Source organism: Myotis myotis, unplaced genomic scaffold, assembly GCF_014108235.1.
Source record: "Myotis myotis isolate mMyoMyo1 unplaced genomic scaffold, mMyoMyo1.p scaffold_m19_p_17, whole genome shotgun sequence".
Taxonomy (NCBI): Eukaryota; Metazoa; Chordata; class Mammalia; order Chiroptera; family Vespertilionidae; genus Myotis; species Myotis myotis.
Window position 1 is genome coordinate 41101686 of NW_023416321.1, and position 16032 is coordinate 41117717.

Sequence of the window (16032 nt, forward strand, 5' to 3'; positions counted from 1 at the left end):
GAGACAGAAAATAAGTAAGAAAAATAAGATGATTACAGAATGTGAGGAATGCTACAAAGGATGAGGATCTGGGAAGAGCTTCCTGAAAGATGAGCCGGAACTAGCAAGTGAAGAGCTAGGGGCAGAGTGTTCAGGCAGATGGAAAGACAAACACGAAAGCCCCGCCAGCGTGGCGTGGCTCAGTGATTGAGGGTCAACGTATGAACCAGGAGGTCACAGTTTGATTCCCGGTCAGGGCACATGCCAGGGTTGCGGGCTTGATCCTCAGTAGGGGGTCTGCAGGAGGCAGCTGATTGATGATTCTGTCTTATCAATGATGTTTCTCTCTCTCTCTCTCCCTCTCCCTTTCTCTCTGAAATCAATAAAAATGTTTGTTTGTTTTTTAAAGCCCCAAAGCAGGAAAAAGCTTGTTAAATTCTAGGAACCAGCAGCCTGTGTGTAGGATTTGATGTAACTAACCAGCAAGGCAGAGAACAGCAGGAGACACTGATGATGTAGGAATAGGGTGGATGTATGTGCCCAGGAGTCAGGGGAAAGAATATGGGCTTTATTCAAGTATAATTTTTTAGTAGCTATGGTAGAGGTGTTCTCTGTTTTGTTCTTAACTTTATTCAACATACTTAGTGTTTCAAGGTTAATCATGATGTTGGCTGTCGGTTTCAAACATAATGTTTATTATGCTGAGAAATGAGCGTCTCATTTGACCGATGATGACTCGTCTTGTACAGTTATGACTGGGGCTTTTCAGCTCAGTTTGCCTCTGGTTTCTCAGCGAACCCTTCTCACCTGGACATGCTTCAGTTTGTCCTTAAAGCACTCTCCCCTCCCGTCACACTTCCTGGGCTGTTTATTAGCATAAACACAACTGTTTAGGAACTCTGCTACATTTCACACACTTTAGTTTAAAAAGGTAACTTTGCTGTAGAAAATATTGTTTCAAAGTTGGATGTATTCAACACTTGCCTGCTGAGTTACCAAGAGGGGAGATGATGAGCCTTACATCCTCCATCTTAGCAGGGGACCACAGCCTCTGCTGTGTGAGGTGGTTGTGAAGAAAAAGTACCATCCATCTAAAGCACATGATTAGCGTTCAATAATCATTACCATTACCGGCCGCACAACCGTTCATCCACCATACAAGAGGTCATTTGAATGAATAAACTCCAAATGACTCCCTGAATCGATAGTGTAAGAGTATGGCTCTGGTGTCAAAGCGACCCACCTGGATTCAAATCCCACCTACCACTTCCTGGCTATGGCGCTTCGGGCAAATTACTGAGCTCTTTGATCCCCAGTTTATCTGCTTTAAAAAGAGATAGTTATTTCCCAGGACTGAGAGAATGCATGTAGGAGCCTAACACTGCACCTGGCAAAGTCTCTCAATAAATGGCTGCAGTAGTAGTAGTAACAGCTATGATGATGATCAATAATGATGAAGATAAATATATTAACAAAAGTTTTATAAAAACCTTCGATTTGAATATGAAAGAGATGGAGGATCAAAGGAATACAATTCTTGGAAAAGATTTTTTAAAATGGGCAATGGCACATCTGTCCTAGATGGAAGCAAAGAAAATAAAGCCGCATGAACAAAAGTCACAGGAAAGGGAACCAACCAGATAGTTCAGCAGACGTCTCTTGAAGAAAATGAGGAGAATTCTGAGAGGAGAACAACAGGACGAGATCTCAAAGAGAAGGAGGACAAAGGGAATCTGACCTCATTTCCACCAACAACACGCGGTCTGCTGACCCAGGAGTTCTGTGCTGTGAGTGACGGCTTGTTTCTGTGCTGGTCTCCTGGTTCAAGGGCAAGGTTAACAGAACAAAACAAGGAGCCTGCTGGGTGGGTGCCTGTGTCTGCTGCAGCGCTTCCGGACATAAAAGATCAGGAATTCCTAATCTGAAGGTATTTGTGTTTTCTAGAAAGGTCTATGGCTTTCTCGGCTCCTCAAAAGGATGTGCAATTCAAAACAAAGGCTTAAAAACCAAGAGTGGAAGGAAGCAGTAAAGCAGATCATTAATAAATGATCAGTTCCAGGATCTTTCTCGGATTCCCTCTAGACCAGGGGTGTTTCCCCAATGAGAAACCCCTTGCCCAGATCTTCACTAGTTTTGTTTTTATTCTCTCTGGCTATTTATAAAATTCAATTCAGTCTAGCTTCAAAAACACCCTTTGCCTGAAGTTCTTGCTTTAGATGATCTCAATTTGAAAAACAACATATATATTATTCAATCTACTAGAGGCCCAGTGTGAGAAATCGCTTGAGACCCAGACTCGCCCCACCGGCAGGACTCCAGACCCGCCCCTGCTGCGCGAACGTGAATCCTGAACCGTGAGAGGTGCTCCATGCACCTCCTGGAGACTGGTTGTTTGGTCATTCCACTGTTATGGCGTCACAACCACAGGCCTTTTACGAGATAGATAATAATAAAAGCATAATATGCTAATTAGACGGGATGTCCTTCTGGATGAAGCTGGGGCTGTGAGGGAAGCCCGGGTCGTGGGTGCCAGAGGGAAGCCGGTGCCAGCAGCCGGGGGAAGGAAGGCCTATTCTTGCACGAATTTCATGCATCGGGCCTCTAGTATATATATAAAACATTAGTCAATTTCTTATAGTTTCAAAACTGTTAGAAAGTAGTCTACTAGGAAGAACAGAAATTTTATGGTCAAGATAGGCTTGGCTGGGGCAGGGGGCGGGGGCGGGCTAGAAGAGGTCAATGGAGGAAGAAAGGGAACATATGTAATACTTTCAACAATAAAGACTTTTTTTAAAAAAGGCTTGTGTTCAAGTTTTCCATCACACATGTAAATGTAACATGGGTGTTGCAAAGATTAATGGAGATATTTGCAAAGTCAGTTCCTTGGCAGATTTGCCTAGAACATTTTAAACTTAGAATTACAAGTTGATTTGCATACTCTCTGCCCACCCCCACCCCTACCCCCACCCCCGCCCCGCCCCGCCCTGCCCCTCCACTACAACACAGCTACAATAACCTAAAAATTCCTTTAGTTGAGACTTGAGGACAGCTAACAGAGTCCTAGAAAAGCAAATTGAGGTCTAAAAAAACTGGCTGTCTGGCCTAGGTCACAGAGCTAGTTCATAGTAGAGCTGGGACAAGAAAGAATTCCAGATTCCTATCTGACAACATAATATTTCAACTACACCACACTGTTGCCTTGGCTTTTTTTTAAGACTTAAATTTTTTAAATAGCAGTTTTAGGTTTATAACACAATTGAGTTCCTGTTGCTCCAGCCTCACCAGCATGTGTTGCCAATGTTTCGGATTTCATCCTTTCTAGTGGGTGTGTAGTGATGATGAGACAGGATGTGAAACAACTCCTCACATGCTCTTTTGCCATCTGCATATCTTCTTTGGTGAGGAGTCTGACTGCTGAATTTTAAGCGTTCTTCGTACATTTTGGATAACTGTCTTTTATAAGATGTTATCTTTTGCACCTATTTTCTCCCAATCTGTGGCTTATCTCATTGTCTTGCCAATGTCTTTTGCAGAGCAGTTTTTAATTTTAATGAAGTCCAGCTTATCAATTATTTCTTTCACGGATCGTGTCTTTAGTGTTGAATGTAAAAAGGCATCTAGGTTTCGTCCTATGTTCCCTTCTAGGAGTTTTATAGTTCTGTCTTTTATATTTAGGTCCATGATCCATTTTGAGCTTATTTTTGTGACGGGAGTAAGATCTGGGTCTAGATTCATTTTTTTGCTGTTGTTCCAGCACCATTTGTTAAAGTGACTGACTACCTTTGCTCTGTGGCCTTGGATCCTTTGTCAAAGATCAGTTGGCCTACATTTATAGGGCCTATTTCTAGGTTGCCTTAGCTATTTAATCAATTCTATTGAATCGATTATCTTAACATTTTTTAAGGCATGTTTCTCATAGCAAGAATCAACTGTTCTAAATCCAGGTTGGGGTGGTCATCACCATTTAGTGTAATACTTGCATATGATAGATAAAATTCCTTAACAAAAGAAATCTATTGTCACATCCTGCTAGAACGCTGAAGTAACCATTGTTTTACAATGGTTGCATTATATTTAAATATATTTTATAGGAAAAAAGAAAATTTGAGTTAACCAGAGTTATTCATAAATGTAAACCGAATTCTTTAAAAGGGAGGCTTAGACGACAAAGTCAATTCCTCACCAAGTATGAATTTTAATTCTAACAAGAAGGAAAGTCAGCCCGAGGCTTATCCTCTCAACAGGATTTCACGTCCAATTAGATGGAGGGCATGTGGGAAAGACTTTGCTCTCTGAGGATAAAGGAAATCCTGAGTGTCCTCACCAAAGACTGTCAGGATACCAGGCTAAGACTGAGCAGGGTCCGGGGCCTTTAACTGGGAGCTCCCTCTGCCTCCCTGAGTCTGCAGGAATAAAAGCTGGTTGGGGGCTGTAGGCAGATGAGGCCAGAGGTTAAATTACATGCTCATCATTTTGGGGAGAAAAAGTAAACTACAGAGTAAATGACTAAAAAAACAAAACTTAAACAGAAGGAAATGCTGCTTCCAATTGTATTTTTTCTTTATGATACAATGCAGACATAGATACTTAGTATAAAATAACTATTAAATTAACGTGACTGAACAATTATTCTTATACAGAAAGTTCATTAGGTTGGCTGTGCACTAAATTTAAGAAGACCCTTGTTATACACTCGTGGAATTCATTTGGTAGGTTCTCAAAGGCACCAAGGAACATATAATATTTTCTTAAACCTAGGATACTTTGTTTCCCATTTTCCTGTTTCTCAAGTCACAATGTAGCTTATAATAGATAGAAATACGAAAAGCTGTTTATTAACATTCATAACTAGAGGTATCTAAGAATTAAGAAAATGTGGCGATGCTAAAAGAAGTGAGGGGCGAGATTTGCTGCAAGTACACAGGGGGAATTCTGGGGTGATGGTGATAGTAATGTTTTCTATTTTGATAGGGATTTTGGTTACTTAAATAACTCAGCACATGTATACTTAAGATGTATGCATTTTATTACACGTAAATTGTCTCAAAAGTTAAAGATGCAAATTCTGGACTTTAGTGACTGTTATATATGTTGATGTTATTCAAGGGGAAATGTACTGACATGCATCAAATTAAGGGATTAGTAGTTCATCAAAGTGGTATAAAAACTTAAACTGAAAACATCTGAACAATCAGCAGCCACAGAAAGAAACATTCTCTAACCTTAAGCAGAGCCTCCCGAAAATACAGCTGCCACTGACCCCACCCCAGGCAGTTGCCTGATGGGAAAAGACTGACCCTTAGCACCAAGGAGTGTTAATTCAGCTGTCTATTAACATCACAAAGCCGAATAGGCCCTTCCATACTTTCCCCAGAAAGCCCTAATTTTTCTACTCTCCCCTTTTTGCTGAAGTTTAGTATAGTTTGTAAGCCTTTTGATTTCTGGCTATTCAGCAACTTACTAATCACATGCCTGTGTAAAGAAACTTCGCCTGTTATCAGTTAATTTTCAGACCCTCCAAACTCTGGACCCAAGTTGGAAAAGTTAGTTTTCCTCCCAACAAAAATAAAAATAGATTAATGGATGGATAAAAGAATGAACAGGTTAATATATATAATAAAGCAAGTACAGAACAATATTAATGGTAGAATGTAGGTGGTCTATATATGGGTCTTGACTGCAGCTTTATGTAAAAGTATAAATAAGATGTTCAGAAAAGTTGAAAGAAAAAATAAGGAAAGAGAGGGAGGGAAAGAAAAACAAAACAGACAGACATGGCACTTGATTGCTACTCTGTGCCCAAGAGGTAGCCAGCTGCTAGGGAGACTTACCTCATACCCAAGCCTATTAATTGATGACAACCCTCAGTCTAAAATGGAACTAACCATCTAATTACAAGTGCTAGTGCCTGTAATGGTCACTCTGGTGCTGAAAGTAAATTAGTATTCACTGACCTCTCGTTAGGCCAAACAGCAGTCATTCTCTCCCCAAGTGTTTCCTGCTGCCAGACATTCCAAAGTCATCAGCAAAGGTCATCCAAGCTGCCAACCCTCAATCAAAGGGAGTGGGTGCCCTGCACCTGACTCCCTGCTCTCTCTGCAGGGTTACCGACTGCAGCCCTGCAGGTGGGCAACACAGCTCTGTCCCTCCCTAGCTCACCCGCAGAAACATGCAGCTCCCTATGCTCGGTTCCGGGAGAGTTTCGGGGACTAGAAGCTGGCTGCGGTTTTATTAACTCATGCTGCATAACAAAGAATTTGGCTGGTCTTTGTCCCTGGTTCCTGGGAGGAAGCCTCTAAGTCCTTGGAATGTCTGTGCTATTCACGTGGGCCCTGACCGTTTATGCTAATGAGGTGACTCATAGTGGGCACCTAGATCACTCCAGGATGGGAACTGGCCAAGCTGAAAGACCAAAAGGGTGATTAGAGATGTGGGCTGCTGAACCACATAATACCAGCCAGATCTGGGAGGGGAGAGGGTTGGAGAGTGAATTCAACCCTGTGGCCAGTGGTTCAAAACGCAGACATATGAATCCCAATAAAAACCCTGGACCTGGGCACTTAGGGGAGATTCCTGGTTAGTGACAGACAAGGGTGTGCTGGGCAGGAAGTGTCCAGAGACATGGAGGCTGTGTCTTTGGGACCCTCTGAAGGGTAGTGGCAACACCCAAATTTGTGTTACTTTGTCAGAAGTCCCCAGGGCTTGGGAGCCCCTGAGCTTGTGGCTGGTGTCTATAGTGCGGGCACCAGGTGGGAAGTCAGTGTCAGAATTATCCTGCAACAGATAATTTTGAAAAGACATCTGCACACATGCATAACCCATGGACTCAGACCACAGTGTGGTGAAGGCCTGGGGCAGGGGCTGGGTACGTTGCCAAGTCCCACTCATGTGAATGACATCCCGGACCTGGCAACGTGATACCCTCAACTCCCATGACCTCCTCCTCCTCTCTTCAGTTACCCACTCCTGCTGCCACACCCGAGGTGCTCCCGTCTCACCTCGTGCAGCCATACTGCCTACTCTTTCTGCCTGGCACTCCAGTATCCTCAAGATTATCTGTTCCATTTCATCAAGACCTCTAGTTCTTTTATGCAGCTACTTCCTTCCTCTCAACCCCCTCCTCTTTGCCCACTTCCCATGGTCCATTGAGACAGTTTCTCTTGCCAATCTCCCCAATTCCTATGCTCCACTGTCGCCCATTTGCACCCACTTGCAAAAACTGGGACTGGACTTCGGTGGACTGGATCTGGTTCCATTCCACACACTCATAGTGGCTAAGCAATGGCCCCAACTGTCCCACCTCGCTGTGTCCACTCTCTTTGGCCGTGTCTCCACACGGACCCTGGCCATGGCCCTGTGTCTTGCCTGGGAATGGGACAGTGGTACATGTGACACAAGCAGAAACCTGGACTTTGTTTCACACTGGCTCTCACGCTGCTCCTGGAACCCTGCCACCAGGTTAAACCAGGGCTAGCCAGCTGCACACTGAGGGGACAGGTGGAGGAGAAAGCACGGCTCCCAGCAGGTGACTGCAGGCGCAGGAGTGAGCCCCACCTGGGACCGCTCAGCCGGCCGGATCAGCAGACCCACCCAGCTGAGCCCAACCCAATTCCTGGGAAAACGGTTTTAAGGCACTGAATTTCTGGGTGGTTTGTTGGTTAGGAAGAGCTAATTTGTATAACCCAGAGGCTAAGCAATGCTGGAAAGAAGTTTACACAACAGAGCAGACGTGTCAGCTATTTCTACCTCTCTTCTCCCTTCAAACCCACTCTGCCTACCAGATAACAAATGCTCTTCACTTCGTGGAAGAGAAAAACTATTTGACAACTTTTTCAATTCCCAGCCTCCCCATCCCTACTTACCTACCTCAGCGCCTGTCTGCCTCCGGGGCGTGTAGAGGGGTCCCGGTCCCCGCCCAGCCCGGACACCCAGCCCCGCTCTGGTCTCACCATCCTCCTCACCCCCTCAATTCCCTCCTTCCTGCCCCCACCTCCCTCTCATCAGCATTTCATCTCTCCCACATTAAAAACACCAACAGTAACAACAAATGTTCTCTCTCTAGCTGCTCACTACACACAGACCTTGTTTATTGCACTTCACTGGTGTTGAGTTCTTTTTATAAACTGAAGGCAAGACCCTCCACAAGGAAAAAGGTCCTGACTCGACTGACTGCGTGGTCTGGAAGCATCTCAGCACCATCTGCCGGTTTTAGCCATCTCTGCAGCTCCACGTCCTCTGCCTGACCCTCACCTGTCGCTTTTCCCCAGGATTGCATCCCCGTTGTGCTCTCTCAACACATTCTGCTGGGGCATCTCACTCACGGGCACGGCGTCCATTACCATCCAGGCTGCTGGCTCATCAGCTCGCTCTCTCTGCCCTGAGCTGCACCCACATATCCAATGGCCCAGTGGGCAGCTCCACTTAGATGAGCCGTACACACCTCAAAGTCAACGCGTCCGCAACCAAACTCATTATCTTCCTCTCCAAATCTGTTCTTTCTCTCATCTTCCCAGGTCAGGAAACAGCCAGAAATCATCGTAATCCCACCTCTGCTCTCAGCTCCTCTTTCTTAAGCGGATAAATCACCACGTCCTGGCGAGTCTGTCTCCTGAACTGAACGCCACTGAAACTCGTCCATTTCCTCCAGGCTCGTGGCCACCCCTCTAATATCTCTTGCCTGGATAACGGAACAGCCAGCCTCCACACTGCTCTTCCTCTTTTAACTCTTCCTCCAACCCATTTCCACACGACAGCCAAAGTGGCCTCTCGAATGTGCAAAACTGCTCACTTCCTTCTGTGGATACTGTTTTATTCAACCTTCACTCTCTCGTACTTAGCACAGAACACCAGGCACATAATAATCCAATAACGCCTATTGGGGAGCATGGCTACATTACTGAAACGTTTAGTATATCAACATTTGGAAATACAACTAAAGATGGAAGTTTCACAGATTAACATTATGACATGTGTGAAAAACCCAGTTTGCAGTAATACCAAATTTAAGCAACTTATATAATCTTAGTTTTAAAAATAACTACAAGGTTTACAACAAACTCAAAAATTACCATTCTACTATACCTCGCCCTCCATACAAAAAAATTAATTGCTTTACTTTCCAACAGAATCAAAAATGAATCTGAACATTCAACATTTACTTACGTGCAAAGAATTGACTGGTCCTCACGATCTATAAGACAAAACAAATAGAAAAAGAGAAAGTGACCATTTGCCTGATTTTTAAAGTATCTGATATAATAAAGTTACAGTAACAGCTTCTAAAATAGTAACTGTACACCTCTCAGGTCAGGTTAACGCTTCCCCAACCTGTTAGATAGTCCCAAATCCAGTCAAGTTCACTTACTCTTTCAACAGATTCTCTGGGAATAAAAGCCCAGGCTTAGCAAACTTTATATGCCTATCAACCTTGATTCTCAGCCACTTCCGCTTATCAAATTCAACTGGGAAGTTTTATAACAATATACTTCTTGGAGCGCCACCTTTGCTAAATTATTTTCAAGTGGTGTAGGGATTGAAAAATCCCACGTGAAGTAAATTCCCTAAGTGATTCTGAGGCAAGGCCAAGTTTGGAAAACCAATGCCTTTCAGAATGGCTTCAAGAATACCCACAACCATTATTAATGTGACCATGTGACCTTAAAGGAGAAAAGAACTAGCATCAAACACTGAATAGAAAAGAAGGTTCAAGGAGGATATGTCTCTATGTGATGTTTAGCCACTGTCTCAAGTCAAATGTTATATATACCAAAAATAAGGAAAGCAAGAGCAATGAAAAAAGTCCAACATGATTTTAAAGTGATCAATGATTTAAGTATTCAACTCAATTTTCAAGTGAAAAGATGAAATTCAAGTCCACATCTGGCCCATGGACAAAACCACCGATGTAGGAAGTATGACTTCCGATCACTTATGAACGAGCATCACTGTCTCTATTTTACAGATGAGAAATGTTCCCCGAGAAGGCCAGGTAATCCTCCCAAGTCACACACTACTGGAGGGCAAGGTGCTGGGGTGAGGACCAGCCAGGTCTGCCTCCAGCGCCTGTGTTCTCTGCACTATTGACCAAGCTCACCACTGCTTCGCAACGTCATAGGCCTGCCTAGCCAGCTTCTTTGTCACTACCTTATGTCGGGCTTGCTTCCCTCATCAGGTGCCCAATGAGGATCTCACAGCAGTTCAGGCATAAATTCGTGTGACGAAGGAGAAATAAATAGTTCATTCACTATGCCATACCTTTTCCTCTATTGGTAAAATAAGCAAATCCATTCATATAGTCTATGTATAAACTGAATTATATTACTGCCCGGCCCAGAAAGCTTACCTCCTAACAGACATACCTCCTCAGAGATTCCAGACCACCACAATAAAGCAAGTATTATAATTAAGCAAGTTGTAATCTTTTCGGTTGGTGGAGGGTATTACCTTCAATTTGTAAAAACCCTACATCTGTGAAGCGCAGCAAAGTGCGATAAAACAAGGTATGCCTGTAGCTTCTACCAGTTTTCCCTTCCTTCTGGTTGCCGTAGACAGCGTTCATAGTACACAGTTGATGTGCACCTCCTCTGTCGGCTCACTTTCCCAGAGGTCATGCCATATCCTTTCCTCAACACGCTCCGCCTAGATCCAAATACCTGGCCGTCTCCACGTATCCTCTCCTGCTCGGCTCCGCTGTATCTCCTCCGGGAACCACCCAGACACTCCCTCAGACTCCTCCCTGTTTCCTTCTTTGAGCCATATTTTCAAGTTAGACAAACAATAGTGCCAACTCCTGCCCAGTAGAATGTGCTGCCTGAGGTCAGAAACTGTCTTATTTCTTCATCCACAGAATTAACGGTAAGGCCTGCTGAGAGAAATTCAGTGCTGGGTACCATGCTGGGCACTGGCAAAATAGTGGGATCTGGAATCTTTTGTTCTCACTCCAGCTCTGCTGCAAACGGACTAATGTAGCTATAGATGACACATTGATTCCCTGCTGGTTTCAATTTCTTTACCTATAAAACTAGGTTTTAACAAGTTTTTGCTTATCTTATATAATAAAAGGCTAATATGCAACCTGTTTCCTTGACCAGGAGTTAAACCAGGGGACGAGCCAGCTGGCCAACTGCCCGAGGCCCCTCCCTCTGGCCAACCCCACCCCCATCAGGGCGGCCGGCTAGACCCCACCCACCCATGCACGAATTCGCACACCAGGCCTCTAGTTCACTATAAATATGAACTGTCAGACCCTGAGATTCTTCTGTTCTGAGCAATTTCTATAGAACTCCACTACACCAAGTGTTTTTTAATGGCTTTTATAAACTGGTTTATAGATGTAACTGAAACACAAAAATTAACCAGAATTAAATTGCATTCCATCCTTAATCCATTGAGAATGGTTTTCTTCCCGCATCTGTACATGCTATTATCACTGTCTGAAATTTGAGACTTAGACAACCCAAATCTATCCTTCAAATCTGCGCAATACTTCATTTCCCATGCTTCTACCCCCCAGCCAAAAACAAAACAAAACAACTGTCTTCTAAGTGAGACTTGTTTATTCTCTTACTCATCTGTCTGACTTTAGGCTTCAGTGTCACTAGCAGTACAGTAAGGGGAGGGGCTTCATAACCTCCAAGATTCTGTCCAACTAGGACTGTCCCACCCCTACTTCTCCCTTCTGCTTCACTCAGTTCTTTACATCCTTCAAGGACCAACTTCAGCAGCACTATGGCAATTTATACACTGATCTTGAAAAACCTATAAATGTGACCAGACAGAGCCTTATATTGGTATTTTTAAAAAAATATTTTTTATTGATTTCAGAAAGGAAGGGGGGTGGAGAGAAACATCAATGATGAGAGAGAATCATTGATCGGCTGCCTCCTACACTCCCCACACTGCGGATCGAGCCCTCAACCCAGGCATCTGCCCTGACCAGGAATTGAACCATGACCTCCTGGTTCATAGGTTGACACTCAAATACTGATCCAAACTGGCTAGACCAGCTGTGGGCAAACTACGGCCCGCGGGCCAGATCCGGCCCATTTGAAATGAATAAAACTAAAAAAAAAAAAAAAAGACCGTACCCTTTTATGTAATGATGTTTACTTTGAATTTATATTAGTTCACACAAACACTCCATCCATGCTTTTGTTCCGGCCCTCCCGTCCAGTTTAAGAACCCATTGTGGCCCTCGAGTCAAAAAGTTTGCCCACCCCTGGGCTAGACTGTATATTGATATTTAAAGGAAACAATTTTAATTTTAAAAAATGCAAATAGCCTTCTGAAGACTAGGGACTCATCTGATAACTCATATTTTCCACAGTACCTCCCCAAAATCACATACCATTTATGGAGATACTCAATAAATCCATACAAATTAAATCATATTTTCAACAGTGAAAATAGTTTTAAATCAATGCCTTCAGCTCCTACCTTAAAAGAAGGTAGAGGCAACACCTCTACAGATCTCAGATACTAAAAGGATAATAAGGAAATATTAGGAATTACTTTATGTAAAAACTTTTGATAACTAAGATTAAAGGGACAGTTTCTTGAAAGACATAAACTATTAAAGCTCACTCAAGAAGAAATGATAACCTGAACAGTCCTATATCTATTAAAGAAATTGAGCTCTAACTGGTGTGGCTCAGTGGGTTGATGTCATTGGTGCACCAAAAGGTCACCAGTTGATTCCCAGTCAGGGCACATGCCCGGGTTTCGGCCTCAATCCCCGGTAGGGGGTATGTAGGAGGCAGCCAATTCTCCCTCTAAAATCAATTTAAAAAGAAAGAAATTGAATTGGTAAAACTAGTATGATATTATATGTCAATTAAATCACAATAAAAAAATAAATTCAATGCGTAATTAAAAACCTCACAGCCCGGCCAGCGTGGCTCAGTGGGTTGGAAAATCATCCTGTGCACCAGAAGGTCACAGGTTCGATTTCTGGTCAAGGGCACATACCTGGGTTGCAGGAGTCAAACCTTTCACACTCTCTGAAATCAATAGAAAAAAATATCCTCGGGTGATGATTAAAAAACAAACCAAAAAAACCAATTCTATATGAACTCTTCAGAAAAACCGAAGAGGAAAAACACTTCCCAGCCCATTCTAAAAGACAAGCCTTACCCTGATACTAAAATCAGAAAGAGACATTGTAATAAAAGAAAATGACATACAAATATCTCTCATAAACAAGGGCACAAAAATTCTTAACAGAATGTTGGCAGATCAAATCCAACAATATGTGAAAAGGATAACGTACAGGAGCAAGTGGTGTTTATCCTGGAAATGCAAGGTTAGCTCAACATCCAAAAGGCAAACAATCTAATTCACTGTATCAACAGACTAAAAGGAAAGCCATGTAATCATCTGAATAGATGTTGAAAAAGCATTTGATAAAACTCAATATCCATTCATGATTTAAACAAACTAACAAAAAAACCTCAGCAAACTAGGAACACAGGGAATTTCATCAACCTGATAAAGGGCACCTACAAAGAAGCCTTTTGCTGATATCATCTTCAAAGGTGAAAAACTCAATGCTGTCCCCCTAAGATGAGGAGCAGGCAAGGATGTCTGTTCTCACAATAGCTTTTCAGCATCACAAGGCAAGAAAAATAATTAGAAGCATAGGATTGAAAAGGAGGAAATAACAACATCTCTATTTGCAGAGACCATGACTGTCTATACAGGAAATCCCAAACAATCTACAAAAAACCTTCCCGAATTAGTGAGTTTTACAAGGTTGCAAAATACAAGGTCAATATAATGTATATTTAAAAAAGAATATTACTATACATTAACAGTGAACAATTAGAAACTTAAAAATTTTAAGTTCCACTTAATACTAAAAACATGAAATGCCTAGTTATTATTAGAGCATATATCATGTCTAGGTATAAATTTAACAAAAACTAAATTTGTAATTTTTGTAATAAAGTTTATGTCTAACAACATTACTTTCATTCATTCATTCAATAAATACTTATTGAGCATTTTATTGAAACTTAAGAAAAAATTAAGTTTTCTTCTATTTTGCATTAAACGAACCATTGAGAGGGACCACATGCTCTGAATCCTCTGCATGGTCCCCGCTTCTCTAGCAGCAGATCCTTCAGAGGCCCAGTTACATTTAGTTACTTGCTCACATTTGTAATTGAAAACCTGGATTGATCAGCATTGGAAGGTAGCCTGAGCTTGGTCAGCCACCGCATATGCAATGAACCCCTATCAGATGTCCCAACCCAATTGTGCTGTGTATGTAGCACATTAGCAGGTGGCCCCTGCTTACACAATGGAATACAACACAACTGTTTAGCATTTTTTTCAATCTCCTGTATCAATTTGTAAATTACTATGCAATAAAAGCTATAAATTACTGTAATTCCTTTTAACTTTTACATTGAAGTTTATTTTTGTGGATAAGAATGTGTCACATTGCCTTGGTTTTGACTCCTAGCTCATACCTCTTACTAGTTACATTTTCTTGGTTACATTTTTAACCTTTGTGCCACATAAAATAGGGATAAGTGATCATACTTACTTTTTAGGGTTGTTGTGTGGATTAACTAATACACATAAAAGCAATGAGCTCAGTGCCTGGCACACAGTAATATTCAATAAATGTTCATTGAGCATTAATGATGGTATTAATACTATGATGTGCTGATAAGCCACATCTTTTTCTTTGTTTTAAAGACAATAGCTTTATTGACAGATGAGGATAGTCAAGTCCCTACTCTCAGGGTCCTGGCGGCATCTAGCTCAGGCCTCCTGCAGTCAGAGAGCCACACCTTGCTCCTTCTGCGCTGGGACATTAACATTTACCCATCAACGATTTTGTTAGATCTAATTCCCCATTCAACCTGTCAAGATATTTTAAAAATTCTGTTTATTTTCATCAGATATATTTATTTTCCCTCCCTCCCAGTTTTGTGTCATCTACGAATTTTATGGGCATGCATCCCCCATCGTCAAGTATACTGATAAAGATGTTGGGAAGGGCACAAACCCACTGTGCACACCCTGATAAACCTGGCCAACCGCAATCATTAAAAGCACTTCAAGTGCAACTTCTCAGTCTACAGCCACAAGGATATCATGGTAGACTACGGGATGCGTGTAGAGTCTCTCTGTTTACACTGTCTACTGTATTTCCCTTCCTACTAAGCTAAAGCAACGTGGTATTTTCATGTTGTTTTTTGACTGTTAACAATAGAGTCCAGAATCTTTCCTGGAAGGTGTATTAAGCTCAGCAGTTTGAAGTGTCTCTCCCCCTACCTCCTTTTTTTTGCTAATCTGCCATTGATTTTTAGAGAGAGTGGGGGGGGGGGGGGATGGGAGCGAGAAAGAGAGAGAAACATTGATGTGAGAGATACACATTGATTGGTTGCCTTCCACACGTGCCCTGACCCTGATTGGGGCTGGGGATCAAACCTGCAACCCAGGTACATGGCCCTTGACTGGGAATTGAACCTGGGACTCTCTGGTGTGTAGGCTGATGCTCTAACCACTGAGCCCACCGACCAGGATGCTTCTTCCCTTTAAAAAATTAGAATTATATATGTGAGCCCATCCCAGCGTTCTGGAAACTCCCCTTTTAGTTCAAAGACCAGAGTTACAATCTCAATTGTAAGAATGTATTTGTCTTTTTGTTTTTTTAATCCTCACCCGAGGATATTTTTCCACTGATTTTTAGGGAGAGTGGAAGAAAGAGGGAAAGACAGAAAGAAAAAAAATCAATGTGAGAGACACACAGCAATTGATTGCCTCCTGCCTGAGCCCTGACCAGGGCCCGGGCTGAGGAGAAGCCTGCAACCAAGGTACAAGCCCTTAACCGGAATCAAACCCGGGTCCCTTTGGTCCGCAGGCCAAAGCTCTACCCACTGCGCCAAACCGGCTAGGGCAGAACATATTTGTTTAAATGAGGAACTATGGTTTCAATTAGGGAAGAAGTGTACCTTCTCTAATTTCTTCTCCCATATAAGGCAAAGTTTGCTCATTCATACATTACATGCTTTTCTGTAAATAAAGATTATTCTTAACAGA

The 16032-nt window shown here is 42.5% G+C and overlaps 1 protein-coding gene across 5 annotated transcripts in view; it reads right to left on the reverse strand.

The window, feature by feature from the left end:
* Nucleotides 1-16032, reverse strand: part of MYH10 (myosin heavy chain 10) — a 146819-nt gene that overhangs the window by 98875 nt on the left and 31912 nt on the right. For all 5 annotated transcript variants that reach the window (XM_036341557.1, XM_036341553.1, XM_036341558.1 and 2 more), the window contains one exon: nucleotides 9142-9169. In XM_036341557.1, the coding sequence (XP_036197450.1) occupies nucleotides 9142-9169 (28 nt within the window). The remainder of the gene's footprint in view (nucleotides 1-9141; nucleotides 9170-16032) is intronic.